The sequence below is a fragment of the Pezoporus wallicus genome, unplaced genomic scaffold (genome assembly GCF_028554395.1).
Source record: "Pezoporus wallicus isolate ANWC-B61680 ecotype Strahan unplaced genomic scaffold, APGP_CSIRO_Pwel_v1 contig_5958, whole genome shotgun sequence".
In the NCBI taxonomy this organism is placed as follows: domain Eukaryota; kingdom Metazoa; phylum Chordata; class Aves; order Psittaciformes; family Psittacidae; genus Pezoporus; species Pezoporus wallicus.
Genome location: NW_026638491.1, coordinates 2,907,102 through 2,934,632, shown reverse-complemented (window position 1 = coordinate 2,934,632; position 27,531 = coordinate 2,907,102). Strand labels below are relative to the sequence as shown.

Genomic DNA, 27,531 nt, shown 5'->3' with positions numbered 1-27,531 from the left:
TTTGATTTGCACTGTTTTCCAGCCCATAAACCCCTAATATCTGCCAGCGTTTCATTAAAAGCTTATAAACTACCCAGCATGCCTGCTGCTGCTTAAATGTATTGCTAAAAAACACTGTCGATGTTGCAGACCTGGTATTTCAAAGAAACCTTGTGTGTATAAAACTCAGGCACATTACTGGAAGAAGTGTGGATTACAAAAGTAGCATCTTAAACCCTAAACCTAATTAATATTAATCGTTCAGTAGCAGCAGATTTCTCTCAGCAGAGATGTTCATAGCAATACTGCTAAAATAGAAAATACTAACATTTCAGCGAAAACTAGTATTTTAAGAAACAAGTGTTGTGGACAAAGGATTTAAGAGAAAACTTCTACCATTTTGTGAATTGAGTAAAAGGAGTAAAAGTCATGACTTTCCACAAAGGATTGAGAGTACAAGTTGTTTAATGAAGCCACAACAGCCCAAAGGAATAATCTGTAAATGCTAAACTGAGTGATACAAATAACTGGCAACACTAAGACTGACCAGACCGACAAGTGTTTTGGCTGAACACAGTATATTCTCAGCATCAAAATCTGAGACCTCAGGCCTCTAAGGACAAGTAACTGCAGTACCTTTCTTATTCCACAAAAAATTATATTGAATCAATCAAACTTTGTTATTACCAGTTGTCCCGAACCAAGTCTGGAGGGATCAGAATATTGAGATTCCCATCTTTCTTAAGATCACCATATTTCAGGGCTCACTCACACTTGAGCCCAAACACAGGGCAGCTCCAACAGCCAGAACCCGTATTTATGAGGCAGTGTCTGGAGGCTCCCAGACATCTGCCTGCCCATGTCGGGAGGCTTTCAAGTAAATGACCATGTACTCACTTCACTCGTTCTGCATTGCCATCACTGCAGCTTTTCTCATAGATACAACTTCAACTTGTTCTGACAACAGAACATACAGATTCATTTCACACATCACACAAATAACTTCATATTCCTTTGTTATTTAGATCAAACATCAAGCTGATGATTGATTACAACACCGACTACAACACAGTGGGCAGTAAGATATAGCTGTTACCCACACAAACGGCTTATCTCTTAGCTAGCAGCACACTCCACCACCAGGTGGATAAAGAAGGTAAAAATTCAGCACCTTGGCACAGCCTTGCCTCTGGAATAACGTTAGAAACTGTCTAATATAGAGGTAAGAACCACTGAGAGGAGCGTTAGAAGACTGAGTGACAGAAAAGAGCTGTATTTGAATTGTATGAGATTTCTGAATATGTTAATGAAAACTTTGTTTTACAGGTACATGCCTAATAGAAAAATAAATAAAAATTGCATAGCCTCTCACTAGCTTTGAAAATTCAGACACAGCTGGTATGATCAGCATCTATTTTCATGCCACTCACATACTAGGTGCAAACGTCAATTACCTCTGTCTAGAAGTAATTTGCTCAAGCTGAAGAAAATAAATTATGACTTAAGGAAAAAACTGGATCTTTTTCTCTGCTAAATGGTTTGGGCTTTCTTTTTCCTCCAATCCTCACTTCCCTTAGAGTAGTAGTGACCCTGTTACAACAAATATCCTCTACGAGAGTGCTGCCAACCCTCTATTATTTTTTTTTCCTGCGTTTTGGGTTATCAGCTTGCTGTGACACTCAAGACCCACAGGGGTGTTTTTGGTTTGTTTGTTTGTTGGGGTTTTTTTTTTACTTGTATCCTTATTGTTGCTTGCCTTGAAAACTAAAAATAAATCATACTTTAGTCCTTTTCTAACCAATTTCGGACGACAGCAGAAACCATCAACCTGGCAGGCGGCTGGAAGCACATGATCCTTAAGGTCCCTTCCAATTCAAACCATTCTGTTATACTCTGGGCGAACAAACTACACCGAATAGCAGAGGAACAGGCATGAATGATCGGGTGGTTGCGCTGACACGGTTCTTAGCTGTATAAACTCAGAACGCTTCCATGAGGAACGAGCGGAAAGGGTCTCCAAGCTCCCAACCTCGTTGTGCCGCAGGGGTTCTCCGGCGCTACCGGACGAGCCGCTGCGACCCCCCCCGCCACCGTTGGGCGGCTCTCGCCACTCTGCAGACGTGGCGTCGGGCCGGGCCGGGCCCCGCTGCTGGCGACCGCTGCCCAATCGCGTCGGCGCCGCTAACCGGCCAAGGGAGGAGCGGGGCTGGGGAGCGGCGGGGTGGGGCAGAGCCGGGCTCGGCGGGCGCCGGGCAGCGGAGGGGTGAGGGGTGGTGGGTACGCGGCGGGGTATGGGGGCAGGCGGGGCGCAGTGGTGTATAGCGCTGGCGTTGCTGCCGCTGCTGCCGGGAGGCCTGGGCAAACCTACAGCGCGGCAGGAGCGGGCGCGGCAGCACGAAGACCGGCCGGGCTTCCAGTACGATCACGAGGCCTTCCTGGGCAAGGAGGAGGCGCGGAGCTTTGACCAGCTCAGCCCGGAGGAGAGCCGGGAGAAGCTGGGGTAAGAGCCGCGGCAGCGCGGCGGCCTGCGGAAACGTGGCAGCAGAGGGAGGGCCCGGCGGGGCGGCGGGGCAGGAGCCGCTGTTCCCTCGGCAAAAGGAGACCGGCGGGAGGGTAGGGGGTGCCGCCCGGCCACGGCCGAGACTGGCCCCTTGCTGTCAGGAGGGGCTCGTGGAATGGGTCCTTGTAGCGCAGAATGGGTGAAAGGGACCTCTGGAGATCATCTAGTTAACACCCTTGCTAAAGCAGGGTCACCTAGAGCAGGTCACGCAGGAATGTGTCCAGGCAGGCTGTGAATATCTCCAGAGGACTTTCCACAGCCTCTCTGGGCAGCCCATTCCAGTGCCACCCTTAAAGTAAAGAAGTTTTTCCTCATATTGACATGGAAGTTTCTGAATTTGAGTTTTAGCCCACTGTACCTTATCCTGTTAGTGGGCACCACCAAAAAGAGTCTGGTCCCATCCTCTTGACACCCGCCCTTAAGATACTTGCATTCATTGATAAGATCCTCTCTCAGTCATCTCTAGGCTAAATAGGCCCATCTCTCAGCCTTTCCTCATTGAGATGCTCCAGTCTTCTAATCTGCATAGCACTCCACTGGACCCTCTCCAGCAGTTCCTTGTCTTTCTTGAACTGGTGAGCCCAGAACCAGACACAGTACTCCAGATGCAGCCTCACAAGAGCAGAGTGGGTGGATAACCTCCCTCAACCTGCTGGGCACATTCTTCTTAATGAACCCCAGGACACTTAGCTTTCTTGTCCACAGCAGTACATGTCTGGGTCATGGTTAAGTTTCCACTAGGACTCCCAGGTCCTTCTCCACAGAGCAGCTTTCCAGCTGGCCAACCCCTAACCTGTACTGCTGCATGGGGTTATGCCTAGGTGCAGGACCCTACACTTGCCTTTGTTCAGCTTAAGTTCCTCTTCACCCAGCTCTCTAGCCTGTCCAGGTCTCATTACTGTACAGTCAGTGGTATCTCTTCAATTAGACTTCTTTCACACCTGCTGATTTTACAAACAAGCAACCAACAATTCATTGCTTCCATATTTTTCTCTCCTGCCTTTTCTGGTCCTACAGCAATAAGCTTTGTGGAGGGAGCTGCTGTGTGTGGTGCTGTGCTCAGTGTTGGACAGACCTCACCCACTGCTGGAGGGTTTTGCTGCTACAACTCCTTATCTCTGGGTCACTTGCCTGGACCATATTAGTGTGAATCAAGTTTAAACTATTCCTCTTTTATAGCTCCATTTACAAGTCCACTTGAAGTTATCTTCCCATAGCTTTTCCATGACTTACAGTATTGCTCATGCTTCCATGCTACACTTCACACCAAGAGTAGGGTCCATCCAACAGCTGCCTTATTTTACTGCTTCTCCCTTCTGTGCATCTAAAGAAAATCAGATCACTAGTTAGAACCAAGTTTAACAGTAAAGAAAAATCCTTTATATAGTTACTGACAAAATTGTTTAAAACATCTGCATGCTTTCACTAAGATTACCTTTGCTTCACTAAGATTACCTTACACTTCCCTTCCATAGGGAGAGGTACTTATTTGATGTCTGTCTAGTTCCACATTAATATGTTAGTGCAGTATCACTATTATCCCACTGACTAACCTCTTGATGCTCTGGAAGCTGTCACTGCTATTTACATGTATCTCAGTAAGTAAACAGATAAAGTGGTTATAAGAAATGAGCATACGTGATCTATGACTTAAATTCTCATAAAGCGTATCACTAAAATGGACATGCCTCTTTAAATTGGTCTACACTTGTACTGACCTGGGAGTGTTCCTGCCCTTATGACAAACTCCATGACAGGTCATCCCTTCTCCCTGTCCTGCCACACTGGATCATTTGACAAGGGAAGAATGGCATATTGCCCACCTAATGTGCAGCACCACAACTCATTTGGCTTTCAAGAAACATGACAATCCTGGTGCAGCATCCAAGGACTGCATTAAGAGGCTGGAGATGAGATAAGAAGAAGGGGAGTGGGGCTGCAGTCCTCTGAACCTTCTCCCTGCCATTTCTTGTGTGCCTGTCATTTTCAGAGAATTGCTACAGATTCTCACAATATAAATATGTGAGACCTAAATATAAATGTCTCTGGTTTGTATACAGGCTAAGGCCAGAGTTTATAATCAGCAGGCAGCTGTACTCACATCAGGTGCAGAGGAGAAGCCTTCCTTTTCTAGCCACTTCGTAGCAATAATTTCCTTGCCCCAGCTGTCTTTCATCATCAGAGGTCTTTGTAGTCTGGCAGCTTAAATCTCTGTAGCAGCAGTTGCATGTACCTACCCTCTAGCTTCTTTATTATGATTCGGGATACTGACTGTAACCCCAGTTACAGTCAGTCTCTCTCATTTAAAGGGAGAAAGTAAGCTTGCAGGTATTACACACTTGCGCATGTCAATTCCTATGTATGAGCTGGAATTTTGTGTCTGTTAACATGCTCCTTGAATTTTTGCTGTATTCAAGAATTAACTATTTAAAATAGAGGCACTAAGGCTTTTCAGTCTGATCAATGCACATTAGCTCCACTACAAAGCTTAGAATAAGCCTGAGCTATTTTACAGGTGACTATCAGTATAAAAAGCAAGGTCCACAGTCCCAATATCATGTTATCATAGAATAGTTAGGGTTGGAAAGAACCTTAAGATCATCTAGTTCCAACTCCCCAGCCATGGGCAGACACACCTCACACTAAACCATGTCACCCAAGGCTCTGTCCAACCTGACCTTGAACACCGCCAGGGATGGAGCATTCACAGCTTCCCTGGGCAACCCATTCCAGTGCCTCACCACCCTTACAGTAAAGAACTTCCTCCTTATAGCCAATCTGAACTTCCCCTGTTTTAAGTTTTAACCCCTTGCCCCTTGTCCTATCACTACAGTCCCTAATGAAGAGTCCCTCCCCAGCATCCTTATAGGGCCCCTTCAGATACTGGAAGGCTGCCATGAGGTCTCCACACAGCCTTCTGCAGGCTGAACAGCCCCAACTTTCTCAGCCTGTCTTCATATGGGAGGCGCTCCAGTCCCCTGATCATCCTCGTGGCCCTCCTCTGGACTTGTTCCAACAGTTCCATGTCCTTTTTATGTTGAGGACACCAGAACTGCACACAATACTCCAGGTGGGGTCTCACAAGAGCAGAGTAGAGGGGCAGGATCACCTCCTTCGACCTGCTGGACACGCTCCTTTTGATGCAGCCCAGGATACGGTTGGCTTTCTGGGCTGCGAGCGCACACTGAGGCCGGCTCATGTTCATTTTCTCATCGCCCAACACGCCCAAGTCCTTCTCTGCAGGGCTGCTCTGAATCTCTTCTCTGCCCAACCTGTAGCTGTGCCTGGGATTGCTCCAACCCAGGTGTAGGACCTTGCACTTGGCATGGTTAAACTTCATGAGGTTGGCATCAGCCCACCTCACAAGTGTGTCCAGGTCCCTCTGGATGGCATTCTTTCCCTCCAGCGTTATCAACCGAACCACACAGCTTGGTGTCACTGGCAAACTTGCTGAGGGCACACTCAATCCCACTGCCCATGTCACCGGCACAGATGTTGAACAAGACCGGTCCCAACACCGATCCCTGAGGGACACCACTCATTACTGGTATCCAGCTGGACATTGAGCCATTGACCACAACTCTTTGCGTGCGGCCACCCAGCCAGTTCTTTATCCACCGAGTGGTCCATCCATCAAATTGACGTCTCTCCAATTTAGAGACAAGCATGCCATGTGGGACAGTGTCGAATGCTTTGCACAAATCCAGGTAGATGACATCAACAGCTCTACCCCTGTCCATCACTTCCGTAGCCCCATCATAGAAAACCACCAAATTGGTCAGGCAGGATTTCCCCTTAGTGAAGCCATGCTGGCTGTCACCGAGCACCTCATTGTTTTTCATGTGCTTTAGCATGCCTTCCAGGAGAATCTGCTCCAAGATTTTGCCAGGCACAGAGGTGAGACTGACTGGTCTGTAGTTCCCTGGGTCATCCATTTTCCCCTTCTTGAAAATGTGGTTATATTTCCCTTTTTCTATTCGTTGGGAACTTCACCTGACTGCCATGATTTTTCAAGTATGATGGACAGTGGCTTAGCAACTTCATTTGCCAGCTTCTTCAGGACCTGCGGATGGATTTCATCAGGTCGCATGGACTTGGGCACGTTCAGGTTCTTAAGATGGTCTCGAACCAGATCCTCTCCTACAGTGGGCCCAAGGTCTTCATTCTCACAGTCCCTGCATCTGCCTTCCAAGACTTGGGTGGTGTGGTCAGAGCTTTTGCCAGTGAAGACTGAGGCAAAGAAGTCATTAAGAACCTCAGCCTTCTCTGCATCCAGGGTAGCCAGTTCTCCCGAGAGCTTCCGGAGGGGGCCTACATTGTCCCTAGTCTGCCTTTTATTTGCTATGTACCTGTAGAATCCCTTCCTGGTTTCCTTAACATCCCTAGCCAAGTTTAATTCTAACTGGGCCTTAGCTTTCCTAACCTGGTCCCTAGCTTCCCAGACACATCCCTGTGTTCTTCTCAGACTGCCTCTCCTTGCTACCACCCTTTATAAGCCTCTTTTTTTCCTTCTAAATTTCCTCAGCAGCTTCTTATCCGTCCAAGGAGGTCTCCTGGCCCTCCTGCTGCACTTCCTTCTAGTTGGGATGCAACACTCCTGAGCTTGTAGCAGGTGATCCTTGAATATCAACCAACAGTCTTGGGGCCCCCTTGCCCTCTAGGGCTATATCCCATGGAACCTTACTAAGCAGGTTCCTGAAGAGGCCAAAGTCTGCTCTCTTGAAGTCCAGGGCAGTGAGCTTGCTGCATGCTCTTCTCACTGTTCTGAGGATCTTGAACTCAACCATCTCATGATCGCTACAAGCAAGGCTGCCCTGGAGCATCAAGTTTCCAACCAGCCCTTCCCTGTTGGTGAGCATGAGGTCAAGCATGGCACCTCTCCTTGTCAGCTCCTCTATTACTTGCAGAAGGAAGTTGTCTTCCACACAATCGAGGAACCTCCTGCATTGCTTGTGCTGGGCTGTACCATCATTCCAACAGATGCCAGGGTGGTTGAAGTCCCCTGTGAGGACAAGGGCCTGTGAGTGTGAGGCTGTTCCTATCTGTCTTAGAGCGCTGCATCCACAGTCCTCTTGATCAGGCAGTCTGTAAGAGATCCCCACAGTAATGTCTCCTGTAGCTGTTCTCCCTTTAATCCTGACCCACAAACTCTCTTGTTGACTGCTCACCTGTTCCCAGACAGAATTCCATACTCTCCAGCCTATTCCTAATATAAATAGCAATTCCCCCTCCTCGCCTGCCGGGCCTATCTTTTTCTAAATAGCCTGTAACCTTCCATTCCAACACTCCTGTCGTAGGAGCCATCCCACCATGTTTCTGTGATGCCTATTATATCATACCCCTGTAGATGTGCACACATCTCTAATTCCTTGTTTGTTCCCCATACTGTGGGTGTTTGTATAGAGGCATCTGAGCCGAGCTCCAAATGAAGTCGGCTCATTGGCTGGAGCAGCTGGAATATCTCTACATTGCTCCGAGCATTTATTATAGGTGCTGGCAACTGACTGGGTGTGTTGGGATGGAATTATGCCCCCCTCCTCCAACACATCTAGTTTAAAACATCCTTGACCAGCCTGGCAGGCCTTCTTCCAAAACCACTCTTCTCCTTTGTCGGACCAGCTCCACCAGCCCCCAGTAGACATGGCCTACTAATTTGTGTCCCATGTTCAAGATACCTAAACCTTTGACTATGGCACTACTGTTGTAACCATTTATTAACATGGCCAATCCTCCTAGCCTTTTTAGGGTCCTCCCCTGTATCCTGGAGAATTGATGAAAAGACTATCTGAGCTCCAAAGCCCCTAACCACCTCTCCCAGGGCTCTGTAGTCCTTCTTTATGTTCTCCAGGCTACTGCTATCTATATCCCTAGCACCCACGTGGATCACTAAAAGTGGGTAATAGTCCATGGGACTTACTAGAGCAGGCAGCCTCCCTGCCACATCCCTGATCCGTGCCCCTGGTAGGCAACAGACCTCCCTTGAGACCGGGTTAGGCTGACAGACGAGTGCTTCTGTGCCTTTCAGAGTCCTCTGCTACTGCAACCCACTGCTTTTTCCTGGCAGCACCATTAGAGATCTTCTTTACCAGTGCATCAGCCGGTTGTTCATGTGGTGAGGTGTGCGTTTCCTCATCAGCCCCCTGCAGGACAACAAAGCGGTTCTGGGTGGGGACAACAGATTTAGGAGGAAGCCCCTTGCTTTTAATTGTCCTCTTCCTCCTTTTTTTTTTTTTTGTTGCTGTTTCCCAGCTTCCCGGGTTAACGGCCTCCTTCTTTCCTCCATGAACTACAGGGGACGCTTGAGGCCCCTGCACAGCTCGGGCCTGGAGCAAACACTCCTGCTTCCTCTCAGCTTCCACCTGACATCTTGCAGCCTATTGACAGCATCCCGCAGCTCAGCCCCTGCTGCAGGAGGACCTCCACCAGGGAGCACCGAGCGCAGCCCTGCGCGTTGTGCACCCTCCCCTCACCAGACCAGTGCAGGCACTCTCTGCACCCCGAGCTCTGCACTGCAGCCTCCCCTCTCACCGGCTCTGTCTGGGTGCCTACGCTGGCCACCGCCGGGGCAGCCCGAGCAGAGCTCCCGGACCGGGCCCTGGTCATGAGGCGAGTGCTCACCACCCCGCTCGCCTGCCCGCACAAGTCGCCCCGCCTGGCTCCCGCTCGCCCGCGCTCCCTGGGGCAGATTTTACCCGGTCAGGGCTGGTGCCGCCCCTCCTGGCTGCGCCCCCTTGTGCGTCCCTGCTCGCTCTCGTCAGCTGAGCTGCCGGCTCCTGGGCACGGCCTGGCTAGGGGTTGAGGCTCCCTCGGGGTCTCTCGCCGCTCTGAGTTGAGGCTCCTGGACGCTGAACTTCCCCCGCTCCGGTGTTGAAGGAGTCCGCTCTCGAGCTACTCACCTCAGCAGTATTATACATATTATGGATATACTTGTAAGCAAGACTAATATTCGCTCAGCATCTTCAACTGGAAAGCAGAGTGAAATACTTAACACAGACCTATAAAAACAGGTGAAAAGGAAGATATATGAGACATTTTCTGCTAAACAGGCCTGACTTCTTTAACCTTAAAAATACCAAAGAGCAACTAACAGAATTATTTATTATAAGTAATACATTTAGCATTAGAAATATCAGCAAAACCAATTAAATCAAATTCATCGTGGGGCAAATATATTGACAAATACAGTCCATTGTTCATTGAAAGTGACCCTTGGCAGTCAATTCCCTGTGAGACTTATACAAAATAAGTTTCCCAGTCAGTTGATTCATACTTCACTACTTCAGAAAGCAAATTCAGCAGCCCCTTTTCCCCCTTTTAGCTCAGAAATAGCATACTTTTGAATTCAGTCTGATCCTGTCAAACTCGCACGAGATTGCTGGAAATTCAGCAGAAACTACTGTTGTTAATTGATTCTACTTGCTACTGTCATAACTAAGGCTTTGGAAAGACATCTCTTCACTAGTTGAGCATTTCCAGTTGGCCAGGGTTGATTTCTTTGTGGAGAACCAAGGCACTGAATTGTAATAAATTCTTAAAAGTGCAGAACTTCTCCCTATGTCCTGTGGCTACCTGGAGGTTTAGGGAGCTCACATGTGAATCTCAAGTCAGAATTCAGAGAAGTCAGTTCCTGCTTCTGTTGAATTGCCAGCAATCTGCCCCAGATCCAAGGGCAGCGTACATAGCTTCCCACAGGCCGGTGCCCAGAATATAGTAACACTATGACTAGTTTATCTACAAGTTGTGGAATTAAAGCTGTATTCCTGTTTTAGACAAAGTTTTTATCACCTAGTCTACCACTGTAGCTGGGAGAGAAGCATTTTACATGCTCAAACCCAAACTGGTGGTATTTAGCAATTACAGGTAGCCCTTGAGAGATTTATTGCAGAGAATCTAAATGTTAGAGGAGAATGTTGACTGTTTGTTAACGTAGCTTTTCCGTGTCTGTTTTACCTGCAGCTTTGTGCAGACTTTTTTTCAGAAACTTTGCAGAAGTTTCCTTGGGAGTACACCAGTACCTTTCACTTCTACTGATTTCAACAGGACTTGAGGCTAGCAGCTTTACACAGGACAGTGGCTCATTACACAGTTGTATAACTCACTCCACTCTAGTACCAATCTGCTGTCAAGCCACAGGAGAAACTACAGGTGTCCTCAAAATCCTAGATTTTTGCCCTAGTTGCCTCCAGCAAGCTCTAGTACAGGGTTTCTCCAGAGATGAAGTTGTTGTCTCCTACTCTGAGCCCAGCATGGCTAGTCCCTACTGACAGTTAAGAACATATCCCCTGAAGTTAGTAGATGCAACCTAAATCCAGATATTATGTGAGGTACTTTGTTCACTAACTTTGATCATGCAAGCTCCATTTCAATTATTCATAGCAATTTGAATAAAGAATAGAGATATGTCCCTTAAAATAATCTGTAAAATGCAAGAAAGTCTTAGCCAGTACGACAACTTTATAAGTTTGGGGCACTACTTCATTTTTTTTGTGGAAAATTGGGGCCAGCTAAAGATTACTAAAATTGGGCTGACCTGTAGTTTGTTGTTCTGTCAATGATTAAGGATGCTGGTCTTTTTTTACAGGAAGATTGTGGATAGAATAGATGACAACAAAGATGGCTATCTCACAACAGAGGAATTAAAGAACTGGATTAAGCGGGTACAGAAACGCTATATCTATGAAAATGTGGCTAAAGTTTGGAAAGACTACGATCTCAATAAGGATGATAAAATTGCCTGGGAAGAATACAAACAAGCCACATACGGTTATTATCTAGGTAAAATAACGTTTTCAGATTATATGATCGAAGACTGTTGAGATTATAAAGCATGATTTTGTGCCTTACAGTCGGCAGGAGTTTGGTGTCACATTGAGGACTCTTGAAGATTGCATTAAATGTTATAGATAGAAGTCAAAAGCACTTCCTAGTTCTTGCAGCCATTTCCACGAGTCACCAGTACGTGGAAAGTTTTGTAGAGGGATTATTAAATGTACTGGCAAAGCTGAATTAAAGTCTCCTCCAATTAGAAATATATTACTTTTTAATATTAAAGATGGTAATTTAAAATAATACATTGTGTAATTAATCAGTATTTGTTAATTCAGTCTTTCATAAAGAGTCTAGATGCTAAAACTTTAGGCTGGGTCTAAGCTATAGCAAAGTTATTGATTAACATAGTTCTTGCAGAATAATATGCTTAAGACTGCAAATGAAAATCCTTAACAAATCAGGCAAAAGAAGCACATTAAAAATATACCTGCATCTTTTGTTTGCCCCACATACTTTTCCTTTGCTTTTTGTAAGTTAATGAAGGAGGAGAAGAGATCACTAAATGGCAATGCTGACAGAAAAACAAATCAGTATTAATTGACCATTTATACTTACTGGAAATAGAAGAAAATATCTATTTGGCATAGAGGCAGTTTCTGGAATAAGCTTCCAGTAGCAGTAGTAATTCCAAAGACTATCTTAAAGAGGAGCTTATTACATTTGTGAAAGGAAATATTTAATGCACGATCCCTGTAGCAGTATTCCTGGGAGCCCTTCTCAGCCCTTTGTCTTTGCTCTCTATAATCCCCAAGATTTGGAGAACATCTACTACATTGTGGTCTTGTGTTTATGCACACTTAAAATTCCAGTTGTAATTCCTGGCCCGGTCTTTTTCGACTGCATTTGTCTTCCAATATGTGAATTGAGAAATTGTTATGAGTACTTTTCATATTTGAAGTCAGTTTAGTGATCCTATTTTAAAAAATTAGTCTTCCACCTTGTGAAACCACTTTTCTTTAGTTTGCTTGCTTTTTGAAACAGAAATGTTGTTTAGATCATATAAACTCTTAAGAAGAATAAAGCTTGTGTGAATGAAATCTACCCCAAATACTGCCTAAGCAGTACTTATAAAAGCAGATTAGAAAGGAAAAAAAACCCAAATCTATGAAGGGCAATACACAATACTGCAAAATCCATTATCCTGGGTTGCAGCAGAAGGCTTAGTCAAGGATTTACCTATTCTACTAAATCACCTTTGAAAATCAAACCAAGTACTCGGCTCCTGAATTTAAAACTTCACAGGAAAGATATGTTCCATTTTAACATGGCAGCTATTCTGACAATAAACCTTTGTATTTCTAGACTTTAAGAGCAAATTGTGGTGCTTCATTGTGGTAATATGTTTTAAAATGAACATGCTTTTGAGATTGTCTTGATGAATTTGCAGAAAATCCAGAAGAATTCCAAGATGCAACTGATCAGCACAGCTTTAAGAAAATGCTACCCAGAGATGAAAGACGATTCAAAACTGCAGATCTGGATGGAGACGTAGCTGCAACTCGTGAAGAATTCACAGCTTTCCTTCACCCAGAAGAGTTTGAGCATATGAAAAACATTGTTGTCTTAGTAAGCAGAACAAACCCAATATCATTATTTTTGCTTTTATTTTTTGGATGAGCTATGAAGTCTTCCTCTATCCAACCTTTCCGTACAGGGTTCAGAAAGGGACACACACATAACAGCTAAGTGGGGAACAGAAAGGGATGCCTTTCCTCAAATTCACTTGATTTAGAGCTCTCAGTACTTGTTAAATGCCCTTAAACAGCTCCTAAATGGATTCAAGAAACAGCACCAACTTAAACCAGAATAAAAGGAAGGCTTTGCTGAAATGCAGCAACTAAGTGTTTGATACTTGTATCTGCATTTAACTTTAGTGTCCAGTTCATTCATGCAGGAATCTTTTTCAGCATGAAAGAGTATATGTATATTCATTGCATAAACAACAGTCACACTGCAGTCAGAAAGAGTACCTTTGCCTCTGTACAAGGGCAAGTTAAGGCCTCAAAACATTAGATGATCAAAGAGGTGAGTAGTCAGAATTCTAAATTCGCTTAATTATGTTGATTCAAAACTGTTTTCCAGGAAACCTTAGAAGACATAGACAAAAATGAGGATGGTTTTGTGGATCAAGATGAGTACATTGGTAAGTGTTAAGATTTGTTTCTTATATAATCGCCAGTCTCCTTGTCCCTCTTCTCTCAAATTTACAGCAGTATTACACAAAGATGAACATTTCTGTGCTCCAGTTCTATTGTTTTAAACCAACCATCCAACCCGGAAAGTTTTAACTTTATTTTAGGGAGATAGCCACATCACCAGCAAAAGGTTCCTCGCACATTACAGCATAAAATTCTCCTCTTACTATTGTAATTTGGCTAAGAGGCTCTGGAATACAATATTTTTCTTGACGGGAATATTCTCTGTAAACATGACCATATTAACAGCTTTTTGAAGGCATTGTTTAGAAATGCAGGAGGATCAGAGAGTGAGTTAATCTCTTCCCAGTTTGAATGGTACCTGACTATGCAAAATAGCTTGGAAGCACACATTGCAAAACACAAAATTGACCTTTTTTCTACTAGTTATTTTCCTAGTGCAATAGTAAGCAAAACCCAATACTTCTCTAGCAGTGATGCCATTATGTTTCTTAGAGGAATAGAAAATGCATTCAAAATGAACTGTGCAAAACCAGCACCAAGATTTAAGATTCTTAGAGAAGTTGTGAAGTGTGTGAAAGTTAGCTGTGCATTACTTCAGTGGCAGAAAGAGCACAAAATGGGAAACATCAACAGCAGATCAGTCACAGTTAATTTGCACAAACCTCAGCCACACGAGGAAGTTAACTGCTGTCTTGCACTTGGATGTATGAAGGCAGAACAGAAGCAGGACTAGATAGCAGCAGTACAGAATATGTTTTAGCCTTTTTGAATCATTATGCTGATACCAAAAGCTACCTTCTCCCACTGCACTCATTTTGGTGGGTTTTAAATGAAGAAAGTAGCACTAGGAAAGCATGAGTGCATACTCAAGGTGAATCTTTCTGTTTCTGATGGTGCTATAAAGATCACTTCCCATATAATCAGGAACAATATACACACATTAATTAATGGCAGGAGGTTCTATTCCTTGTTAATTATATTTAGCCTCAGAATGTGAATGCTGTTCATTTATGACTGAAATAACAGAGCAGCATAATTTCCTCAGTAATTTCAGTTCATTCAGTGACATTACCTACGTATAATTATAAGGTAATTGTCAACATTTGTTACCATGTGAATGCTGTTTTTTCATGTCTTCTATAGATAGGAACATAGAATGTTCTAGTCACGATCACCCCACACTGGCAAGGATGATAAAAATCAAATTGACAGGACGTGTCAGTTGCTTCAAATAAACAATATAATTTGCACTTTGAAAAAAGAAAGTGAATGTGTTGTCTGAAGTTTTCGTCATGAGCTGAGGAATTCGATGCTTTAAATACTCCTACTTCCACTTTTCAGATGTAATCTTTTTTTATGAAGTTGGGGTTAAAAAACAAAGAGAAAACTAAATTTCTTCTTTGGTAAATCTCTTCACCTGTGTGGAGCATCAGACACCTCAGGGGGCTTTCTCTGCATAAACTCTAGTTTTAACACCATGGTGCCAGAGACCTAGAGCACTTCCCTGGGTTGTGGACATACACAAGCAGGGTGAATGGCCCTTTTCATGTGCCCTTCTCCACCAAGTGTGGTGCCCTCTCAATACCTGTTTGCCCACCCTGCTCATAATCCCAGGCCAGTTGAGCTCTCCCATGATTGGTCATCATGATGCCCAAGATGCATCAGCCTCTCTAGTGAGGGCTGCCTGGCAGGGCCTTGTGCTTTTCCTCTGGTTTCCCTAGCTCCAGGAGCCCCCTGTACATGTCAATCCAGTGCTCAGCCACAGAACTCACTGTTGCCACAGCTGAATGCCTCACAGGCTGAGCACAAGATACAGTGTAGGACTGATCAGAGCAGCTCATGTAATCTCTGCATCCTGTGTCACAGATGGTACACCACCATTCCAAGGTACCAGTCGACAACACAGAACACACCACTGATTTGTGACTTCTCCAGGCCTTTTTTCAGTGGAATATTTTCTACTGAAGGGGTATGCTGCAACATGTTTTAAAAAAGGACTCATCTACTCAAAATTAAATTCTCTTGCAGATATCTCTCTAAAAACAGGACAAAAGCAGTGAAGATACCTGCCCAAGATAAACACAGCTAATCTATTTAGACCCACATTTCATTTTCTGTACAAAGAAACACTGTGCAAAGAGTGAAAAGTTTAGTATTCTGAGGAACACTATGTAAATGTCTTTAGTTTGTGAATAATTTGCAAATTAAATATGACTTGAGCAAGACCTTTTCTTTGCTCTCCAGCTGATATGTTTGCAAATGAAGAGGGTGGACCAGAGCCTGACTGGGTGATTACAGAGCGTGAACAGTTTGCAGATTTTCGTGACATCAACAAGGATGGAAAGATGGACAAAGAGGAAATTCAGCACTGGATTCTCCCACAAGACTATGATCATGCACTGGCTGAAGCCAGGCACTTGGTCTATGAATCGGATGTAGACAAGGTACTTAGAGTTCTAGTATACTTTAAAAATAAAGTTATATAAGTTGTTATGGTTTTGGGTTTTGTTTGCTTTTTTGGGGGGAGGGGTTGTGTTTTTGTTTGTTTGTTTGTTTTTTACCATACCAGCTTGCAGGAATTTATTAATAAATTTTCTTACTGATACACTTTAAATGCAGTTTTAGAGGCTAGAATTGCTAGTGCATTAATATATCAATGCCACCTTCAGTTGGTAAGGTTAGAATCTCAAAGTAGTAAAATACAGTTTATCAGTTCTGGAAGTCCATTGGATTAGATAAATTATTTATCATCTTAAACTTGGAAGTTTTAACACGGTAAAAAAAATACTCTTAAGAGCGGTCACAGTTTTTTTAATGCTAATCTAGACTACAAGAGAAAAATAAAAGATACATTACATAGGAGGTAGCAAAACCAACCCCCAAACCATTTCTATAATCAAACATAGATTTTTGGCTTAAAGACTGGCTCATTACATTCACTTCCTCCACCTGAAAAGCCAAAACACTCTTACACAGAGAGCGTGTAAATTGCTAATATAAGCACCCATCTTCAGCAAAGTACATGAGAGGATTTTCATTTTTAGTGTCAGGAAGGCAAACCCAAAGCTCAGAGCAAAACTGTATACCAGAAAACCCATATGCTGTTTGGTGGCGAGTTAATAACAAGGAACTGCAATTAGCAGTTTGACCCAAGTGAAGACAGTGGGACTTCTTTCTTCCACTGCTGTTCAAATTTCACTCACCAGAGTTCCTGAACCTGCAGTCTGCTGCTTTGAAGCAGCATTTCCCAGGGCTCTTGTTAAGTCTGTACTGGTGTGTCTTTTACTTAGCTTTGAAAATGTCCTTACAGAGATTTTATTTTCCTCTCACCAGGATCAAAAACTAACAAAAGAAGAGGTTCTAGACAACTGGAACATGTTTGTTGGAAGTCAAGCTACTAATTATGGGGAGGACCTCACAAGAAACCATGATGAACTATGATACAGTATACCAGCCAGTATGCCACAGACCTTTTCTCCGCTTTAGTGAAATCAGCATGTCCATCCACTTTTTTTGGAAAGATGGGCAAAGGACACACTCAAAACCAAATTACTTGCATTAATATATTTTTAACATGCTGGCTTATTACCTCAGAAACTGCGTAGAAATAGCTTTTTACTCTTTTCACATGGTTAAATACAGTATCTAATTACTGCAGTTTAATTTGGGATTAAAAAAAAAAAGGTAACTTTTCTTTATATTAGATTCTGACCTGGAAGAGGCACTTCTAAAAACATAATCGCAAGGATCTTTAATAGTGAAATATTTTCTTCAAATACCCACTTTTACTACAGTGAAATGCAGCTAGGATTAGAAAGAAACTCAGTGTTTAAACAGACTGAATTATTTAGTTGTCTTTTTTTTATAACATTTAACAATTCAGAGCTATACTTTGACCTGCGTGATCCACAACCCTTTTCCCCACAGTTTTTCTCTCCTGGTTTTGGGTCAGAGATGCTGCAGAAGGTATCCAAACAGCCTTCTGGTTCATAGCTTCACAAGTGCAATGTGTACAACCAGCCCTTTTCTCTAATCCCCATCAAAGTGCAGAGACAGCACACGCAACCGAACAACCTGTGCCGGCGTTCCTCAGCGAGGGTGGTAGAGCTTAGAGTGACAGCTGCTCCTTCTGACAGCAGAATAACATACAGTTGTTTGTGGGTTGTTGGTCTGCTGTTTCCTGAGAGCAATTATGCCACATGGAGCATAATTTATCTCATGCTTTTTGTGCTTTACCCAAGCCATGCTCTTGTTCACACAGTGTGAATGGCAGCAGTTCTGTGATGGAGAAAGAATGAGACATATCACCCCTCTGGGCCTTCTGTCTCCTCTGCCACATAACAGGACAGATTTATGTGGCTAAACTGGTTTTATATTTATATACATATGAGTATGTGTTACTGAAGCAACTACATGAAGACAGCTTTCCTCCAAAAGAAAGGGTAAGCTTTCCACACAGGTGCTTTGTTTTTTACTGTATAATGTGAGCGGTTAAAAATATATTTTTATATACCCAACTTAGATAAGTTTAGTTGGTTTTAAATGTACTGTTTTGAAACAAGCACAATAAAACAAGTACTTTTTTTTGATACTATTAAGGTGCAATAACACTAACAAAGACTAGCATAGAGAGTTGATGTGAAAGCACACACCAAGCCTTTAGAGCCAGTAGTTCCCAAGCTCTGGGTCATTGGCAGCTTCTGCAGCACTGGGTGGTCATCTGCAAACAGCTGCTGGACAACAGCACCGTTTATTCTTCACCTCATTAAGAAAAAGTTAGAAATAAGTTGAATATACATAGTTGCTATCGCTATCACTATAATTTGTTCTGAACACTAATACTGGGAGATGAGTGTTCCACAACAGTGTTCACTTAGACGTTCCTTCAAAGTCTGGTGTACAGAATCGCACACTGGTTATTGCACAACCGTCCAGAGAGGAGCTTTTGCAATTTAGCAAGTTTTTGAAAATCATCATCAGACAATGCAGAACTGTGACCTCCATAAACAGTGTCATTTTTATAAGGTTATATATGAGCTGTGGTGAAATATTTTACATCTTCCAATTGAGGATAATTAGATACTATGGTCTGGCAGAAATTATATGTTCTTGTTAGCACAATTACTAAGCCTTTTGTGTGCACTTCTTATGGCATTGTCAACAATTTCTCCAAAAAGTCCCTACCTCTTCCATTAACATACAGTAGGACAAATGTCATAAGTGAACCGTGTTTGCTTTTCCAGTACCCTCAAGTTAAATGCCTAAATGCAGTGTTATCCGAGAAGCAATAAAATAATTGTATCTTGGCACAAGTAAAAGATTATCTGGTTTGTTTATGACTTGGATTTTGAAGTGTTGATTATATTCAGTAATCCTAACAATTCTAAGAGGTGTTTGTTGTCTTGTTTTTGTTTTTTAAGTATTTCTTTCATACAGAAATTTCATACATTTTCATATTTTAGTAACAGAACTGCAGTACTCTTTTGCACTCAGATCTTCTACTGTTCCAGGAAACAATACATTAGAAAACCTCAAAATAAAGCTTGCTTCCTGCAAATAAAACTGCAGCTCAGACTGGATAGCAAGCGGATTTTCACTGAAGCCCAAGGGAAGGTTGTTTGCTAACTCTTGTTGAAATTCAGTAGGAGGTGGGTGCTGAGACGCCAAGTGTTGCCTTCAGCTAAACATGACACTTCCAAATCCACTGCATATACTGTCCCAACACAAAATTGCATCTGAGATCTGACAAGTAATCACATTTTCTTCCATGTCACTCAATTTGGAATAGAATTAGCATTATGTGAGAGAAATCATGTTCCTGTGTTTGTTCTCAATTTTTACTAATATTTTGAACATATTTGGCATTTTCCAGTATTAAACTATATTTACATGAATAAGAAAGCTGAAATCAGAAGAATTATTCATGAAAGCAGGAACTGGAAATTTAAACCTGTAGTATTTTACAGTAAAATGTTTTTCTGCACAAGAAGAGTGATACTCTGACTATATCCAGCTGTGAAAAAGGCAAACATAACAATTAAAATGAGGTTTAAAATAATAAAGTTATTAATAATGGGTAGTGGGGTTATCATAAGATTAGGAGCTTTTTTTAAAAAGCACAATATAGAAACATATTTTTAGAGAACATCTGTATCACTGATGTGATTTCACTCTAAATGTTACCCTCTTCTTTCTACAGCTCTTCATAGTGTTTCACTTACCAGCATTCAGTAATGCACAGTACATTCTGTGCATTAAATTTTCCTTTCAAGCTCAATGCACTAAGGAAGAGTAACTCCAACAGTGACTAGAGCTTCTGGGTTTAAATTTAACACTATTTAAGGAAAGCAAACCTTTGCTAGGGGATATGACTGTTAACATTGTGATTTTTCAAGCTTAAGGTTTCTAATGGGCTTTGACTGTTCCAGAGATAACATTTTTTTCCTAGGTAACATATTTCAAGTCATATTATGAGCAAATGTTACAAAATTTTAGTGTAATGTGAAATACTGTAATGTCAGATAGCATTATTTATCTGCTTAATGTGACTAAACCCATTAATTGCTGGGAGCCATACTTCATCCCAGCAACATGAAAATCCATTTTGTGCCTATCTTGTCAGTTATTGCCTATTTTCTTAATGAATTGTGACGTAGTGAAATTATGTTGGGAAGCGTGTTTATATATTTCCAACTGCAGGTTCTGTATGGTGTCTCTTATTACATAGATCCTCCATTAACTCAATGTTTTCATTATGCCTGTGCCACAACATATCAAAGGTGCATTTTTCTTACTTGGATATCTGGAATAGCTATTATTATTGCACATGCAGTTTTAATTATTAGAATTTATGAAATGAACTAAGTGGCTCATGTTCATTCTTATATTTCCATTTAATGATTCAATCAGGTTAAGTCTATCTCCTGTTCCAGTCAAGGTGCTTCACAGAACTCCCTGAGGAAAGGAGAACACAACCCATCCTGATCTAATTATACTTACACAATTATCGTGCAATAGTTGTATATTGCTTTATTATTTGCAGTGCAGAAGTTGATCCTTATCCCAGTGAAGTTAATGGCAGAACTAGTCCCTATGTAGAGAGACTAAGGCCTTGGACACCTGAAGGCAAGCGGGAGAATAGGATGGTGGGTCTGAGGTTAGAAATGACCTTACTACCATCAGATCCTGATCTCCTTACAATGACTGAATACCAGTTTTTATGAATTTAGACTGATTCATACTCATAAAAGACAGTTAGGGCATAAGTCTAGTTCATGGAAGGCAGTGTCTAATGTTTTACTAGTCTGTTCAAATAAACTTTGCCATTTTATTGAAAGATGGTTGCACCACTGCTAGACAAGTTGCTGTCAGCAAATGGAGCTGGTTTTACAGGGTGAGAGGAGGAGCCACAAAAAACATTTCAAAGCCAAAGATCTTGCAAAACCTGACTTGGCTTGGAGTCAAATACTTGGAAACATCCACCACTAATAAGCTGTACCCTTCTGTTCATCACTCCGATTTTGTGTGTGCTATATTCCATTTAGTATGTCCAACAAGAAGCATATTAACTATATTTACTAATTAGAAGAACTTGGCATGATTTTCCACGTAACTTTCAGGCACCAGTAAGACTGATGTCTCTCAAACTCAAGTGCTGTACAGGTCATTCCAAACATGATGAATTTCAAAGCAGCCTCAGAAGAAAAAGTTACCAGCTTTCCCATAGTGTGAAATAGTGTGCATGGGATGTACATGGCATATGTGACACAACAGGCAATTTCACACCTGCATTCTCTTACCTCCACAGGATAAGGTAGAATATCTCTGACAGACAGGGGTATCTCTTCACTATGCCAATGTGCTGATTTTGGCTGGGGTGGAGTTAATTTCCGTCATAGTAGCTGGTGCAGGGCTGTGTTTTGGGTTTGTGCTGGAAACAGTGTTGATCATACAAGGATGTTTCAGTTCCTGCTGAGCAGTGCTTACACAGATCCAAGGCCTTTTCTGCCTCTCACCCACCCCACCAGCGAGCAGGCTGGGGGTGCACGAGGTTCAGGGAAGGGGGCACAGGCAGGACAGCTGACCCAAGGGATGTCCCAGACCATACGGTGTCATGCTCAGCATATAGAGCTGGGGGAAGGTGGGGATGGCATTTGTCTTCCCAAGTAAACAACTTACATGTGATGGGACCCTGCTCTGCTGGAGATGACTGAACACCTGCCTGCCCATGGGAAGCAGGGAGTGAATTCCTTGTTTTGCTTTGCTTCTGTGTGCAGCTTTTGCTTTACCTATTAAACTGTCTTTATCTCAGCTCATGAGTTTTCTTTCTTTTACTCTTCTGTTTTTCTCCCCCATCCCACCAGGGAAGAATGAACAAGCAGCTCTGTGTTGCTTTGTTGCCAGTTGGGGCTAAACCACAACAGCGTCTGTCAAGAATACAATTATCATATATATGCATTATTATTTCTACTGATAATTAAAGGGTATTCATTTTCAGCACAAGTGTTGGCTCTGGTAAGGGCAACAGAGTTCTGGAGCTCAGTTTCATATACTGCATGTTTGTCATTGTGGAAGAATTTATCTCATAATCGCAAAGTGCCCAAATATGATCTGGTTGGCTAGCATTTGAGGTTCAGTATTTGCCTAAGTGTTTTGTAGTTGGTCTCACATTTGTGGTCCTAAACCCTGACATACCTGAAATTCCAGAACAGCTATATAGAACAAGTCATGACATGATACTGAATAGTAATTATGGGAGACATGTACCTTAGAAATTACAATGTCTCATCATATCAACAAGATTTTAGATACTCATCAAGGCACTTTCACAGTGAAGTGGGAAATGTTTTCTTTACATAGAAATAGCCTGACAAACTTTAAAATGAAAGTCTACTGGACCGGTGGGGGTACAAAAACCTAATGAAAAATTAATATGGCGTTTGAAGACATACCTTAATCCCCAGTACAGCTTTTTTGGTGCTTTTGAGGATGGTGGTATGGTATCACAGAAAGATGAGCTGATAATGCCACATTCTCAAAACAGTTTCAGTACAGCACTGCCCAGGAAGCTGTTGTCACTGAAGATGCTGCATTTGTCCTTAGCAGACTGCTGAGATTTAGGTAAAAATAAAGTGCAAAAAAATAAGAAAAGCTATTCAATAGGCTACTCCAGCACGTACTATATTCTTCCAACTGTTGTTGCATTCTGAGGAAGTTACTGGATGCATGACAATGAATGTTGTGTTGTTCACAATGAATCCTACCACTACCATTCAAGTTAACAAGTTGGTATCAAGGCCACAGTACCTAGGAAGACAAAAAATAAAATTATTCTAATTTTCAATCACTGAACTGCCAAGAACATGACTTCCTCAGGACTCTTCAGGACATACCTTCTGTATGGATAAAAGCCAGTAAGTTTAATGTTCAGGAAGGAAAAAAAAAAAAAAAAAAGAAAAGGGTTGGGGGGCTTTTACCATTAGATCAACAGTAAGATAATGCAGACATACCACAAAGAGTATTGGCTGGATTGGCAAGGTAGATACATCCCCCTCAAATTACTCAAAATGCTTCCCCCCCAACTTTATATGTAGCTAAACTGAAGTTCTGCTGACATGGCTTTCACTGCATCTCACAGGGCCTGGGTTGCTGGGACACAGAGAGGAAAGGAGTGCTAGCTGGGAATGCATCAAATGAAGTGCAAAAGAATTCCTGAATCCTTTAGTTGGTAAGATTTAGATGAAACATCTGTGGTTTTTTGTGTTTTGTTTTTTTTTTTTAAAGAGGTGAATTTACAAGTGAATCCCACAGGCAGCAGAAATGAAGAGAGTGGCTGGAGAGGTATCCTAAGAATCTAACAAAATCAAAAGCTTTCTTCTTTATTCCTGCTCTTCATTTAAATGATTTTGCATTAATTCCTTTGCCTGAACCTCCTATTCTTTGTCCTTAAATTTTAAATTCCATTAGCAGTACCAACACAACATTTCTAGGAACCCCCAAATTGCCCCAAGTCACTGATAACTTTGAAATGCTTTGTGCTGAAGAAAGGAAGTTTTCAAAACTATTATGTCTGCTCTAAACTGGATGCAGCAAAGTATAGTTAACTAAGTACAAGTGATTAAAAGGAGTATCATTGCATTATTCCCAGCTATATTAATTAAAGAAAAATATGTCTAACCTGGAACAGGCAGATTTAGGGTTATACTGAGTTAGAATATTCTAATTTACTACCCAAACATTTAAAAGTGAACTCTATACAAGAAAAGTATTTGTATACTTCTGGTAGGCAGAAACACAGAGTACTGTTTTCCTAGAGACAATAATGGCAATAATTTATACTTGAGTCTAGTTAAACTAGCAAATGTTTCCCACATGACTCTTGTCTTCAGTGTAGTTGCATGACCACTAAAGTTCTAGGATACCAAATCACATGACTTTATTCCAAGGCTGCCTACTCAGCTTCTTAATAACAATTTCTCTCTTATATCAACTCTACAATTGCTGCATGAGCTGGGTGCAAAGTTTGGAAACTGAATCATCATACGAAGGTCACGTAATTATTTCAGTATAAGAGGGACCTTTCAAAAGCCTTGCTATGAGCTAGCATTAGGTTTACAGAACAGTTATGTGGACATATGAATGAGTATTTTGATATTTTCCCTCATTTTGCAAGGAAATCAGTTTTCCAAATTTGCTTCCCCAAAGCTTGTACAAGGGAAGCAAACTTGCATACAAGACGTTAAATCGGATCTTCTGGGATAACTAGGGTATAAAGTAGGTTTTACTGTAAATCAGACTGTATTTCGTGGTGCAGCTTTGTAGCTTATTCAGAGAGTTTTCTAGACTTGTAACTATGATGTAGATAAACATTAGGTTATTTGTGGGAACCTAGGTGCAAAATGCAGAGACAAGAAGGGCTCCCTCAGCTCTGAGTTCAGAAGATACAATTATGGGTGCACGAAGCAGCAGCGCATATATCCTCCGTTTATATTTCTGCATCCCTTTATAACGTACACAGACAAAGTTGAAATAAAGCAGACAAGATGAAGAGCAATGAGAAACAACATGATGAAATACTGCCTTTGAAATTCTCTTTATTCAGCTGGAAACAAAACATTTTAAAAGGTGATAATGTTTTAAAAGCTATTTACCTCGCCAGCCAAATCAAACTGACCAAAATCTAATTTATTCCTTGTCTTGTTTAGCAGATGCTTAAAAGATCAATACAGTTGTCTCTGTAGATCAGCATGAAATATTAACCAGTCTGAGTGTTCTGAAGCTTTTTACAACATATTCAGCCTCATTAAACGTTAAGTAGCCTTGAAATATAAAATAACTATCAGCTTCCTATCCTTCAGACACAGAACAAAGGTAGCTCAAATGTGGGAAGCAGGAGGGAAAAAATATTAAATGAACTGGGATTTCACAGAGAAGTTAACTTAGGAAAGCTGTCAGTATAAATTGACTCAATCAGATACACTTTACCATAAGGAAAGGTAATATTGCCATATTAGAAGAATACCCACTAAGGTAAAAAACGGTGTGAAATTTATAGCATGAGAAATTCATTAAAATATGTCTCTGACCATAAATATACCTATCTTAGGCCCAATAAACTTATCTTAGGCCAAATATACTAATTTATACTACAGCTACTTTCACCCCTCATGTTTGCTAAAAGATCCACTCCCTGGGTTCAGTGAGAATGAAGCCCTCTTTTTTCTGCTTTTCATTATTGGCTTGTATGTTAAAAATATCTGGCCAATACAGCAGAAGAGTTTCAGGTTCACTAAAGAGAAATGTCAGCTTTGCAAATCACTGAAAGTAACCGGACATAAACTGTCAAAATAAGTCAAGGAAACAGTGGGGTTATTGTCAGTATGTAACTCGAGCCTGCAATCCAAGATGTGGCTAAAGGTTGTAGACAATATAGCAAGACAGTTCTACTGTAACATACAGATCAACTAATCTAGCTAAAAATGCTGCTTAATTTTCATATGTGCAGGACATCTAATGCCTTTTCCTCCTATTTGCCTACTTGCTTTACAGTTACTGCATAATGATAGTGACAAATAAAATTCAGCCTCACACAGTATTGCCTTCACTGCTGCAGTCAGTCAGGGTTTACAGAGAAGCTTTTTATAAGGCTTTCTTACTGCTGCTTGTTGTCTTGTATTGCTATCGGACCAGATATACCAGTGCTAGATTTTATTACAGCCACCTTCTCTCAATTGGCAAGATGGTAACAGCAAGAAGTGAAACTGTGTAGGATTTATTCTCCTGCAGAGATAAGGCATTTAGTAAACAGTATAGTGAGTTATTAAGTCAGAACTATCAAATTCTCTTATACAATGTAATGCTATAAATGACATCAATCAGTCATAGCAAAAACCATAAGGAGTTGAAAATAAAATGAAGAAACTAATTCCGTACACCTAAAGGGAAAAATAATATATTTTTAAAATAGATATTTTTAGATTTCTGTGCCATAAGCAAGATATCAGTGGGCTCACAAAGAATAAGTGTATAAGGCACATTAAGAAAGGATACTTAAATAGTATTTGACATTGGGCTATTTTTGCTGCATTCTCAGAATAGAACTGAAGATACTTTTGCATTCCACTGTATTACACCATATTTTTATATTTTCCCTACCTGTATGCTAGGGTCAACAAGCACTGATTAGAACAGCAGCAAATCAAATGTTTTACACGTATTTGAATGCTGGATTTTCAGATGTGCCTTATAGACAGGGTTACGCCATCTCCAAAGACACTTTTTAAAAAGAAATTTAAAAACACATTTAATCCATGTTGTGAGCAAAGCCTTGCACCTTAGCGATTTAGACAACGGGCAAGCCAAAGCCTAACCAACCACTGTACAGGCTCAGGGAGGGCAAGCAAAACCTTAGCTTTCCTGTGCCCTCTTCAGTTCTGCCCAATCCCACCTTGCTCTTGGTAAAACTCAGAACAATCTCAGCTAAAAACAACCAGCCCCAAATCACCAGAACCACACTCATTCCTTCCCTATTCATGGGTGATTCACAGACCTGCCTGCTCGGTTCCACTCAGCAGAGGCAGCTCTGTATTTCTTAAAGCCATGAAAGAGCACAATGAAACCATAAAAAGGCACATGGATGAGGCTGCAGGATGTGGGCAGGAATGGACAGAATTCATGTAGCCACTTAAGGAGTGGTGGTGCCTTGCTTGATTCTTTAATGCGAGTGCTTTGCCTAAATTGCAGGTCCTGCAGGTTATTTGGGAAGAAAGGTAATTTGACAGTAGTGTCAAGCATTTCTTTGATACCATGGAATAACACAGAAATGGAGCAAGACAGTTTTCTTGCTGAGATTGCACAGCTCTTTTATCCAAAAATCCTCTTCTTTCAAGGGTATGCTCATTCATGTATTATCCTCATATCTCATTAAACATCTAGTGGATACAAAACATGACAAACAATGGAGTTAGGTCACCTAAGTTTAGCTATGAAGTTGTCATTGAGGCGTAAGGTAGAATGAGCAGGCACAAAGATGGGGATACATAGGCAGCAATAGTACTGCAAAGGAATTTTACTGATCTGACTGCTTTCAAACACACCTGGAAAACTTGCATTTGCACAGATGACGTCTGTTTTACTTTCTGTGCTCTGCTCTCCTTGAAAATTTGAGAAAGATGAAGAACACTAGTGCCAAGATTACTGTAAATACCTACTGAGGCAAGGTGTAAGACTTTGCTTTGATCAAGTTGCAGTTATACTTCCCTTAGACATCCATCCAAACCCCTTTCCTGGAATGTGGTCTTTGAAGTCTTGCAGATTCCGTTTTATAACAAGACTTCTCCTGTCTATGCACACAGCTAAACCTTTTAACTGCGTAGTCACTCATTACTTATAACATTAATACTGCAACATCTTTTCCCTGACAACAGAGTTGCCCCTGCACATGCTCAGCTCAAAGCACTACTGCAAAGCAGAGCTGACACTCCACTCCCCAAGACTCCAAGTGAC

General features: G+C 41.8%; 1 protein-coding gene across 2 annotated transcripts; it reads left to right on the top strand.

Annotated features, from left to right (window-relative positions):
• Positions 1-2,257: 2,257 nt before the first annotated feature.
• Positions 2,258-18,467, top strand: RCN1 (reticulocalbin 1). Of its 2 annotated transcripts, XM_057410981.1 has the most exons (7): positions 2,258-2,479; positions 11,121-11,314; positions 12,756-12,934; positions 13,451-13,511; positions 15,772-15,971; positions 16,861-16,984; positions 17,789-18,467. In XM_057410981.1, the coding sequence occupies exons 1-6, from the start codon at positions 2,271-2,273 to the stop codon at positions 16,966-16,968; spliced, it is 951 nt and encodes a 316-aa protein (XP_057266964.1). In that variant the 5' UTR covers positions 2,258-2,270; the 3' UTR covers positions 16,969-16,984; positions 17,789-18,467. The 2 variants fall into 2 exon arrangements, with proteins under 2 accessions (XP_057266964.1, XP_057266962.1); XM_057410979.1 differs by having other exon boundaries at positions 16,861-18,467.
• Positions 18,468-27,531: the final 9,064 nt, after the last annotated feature.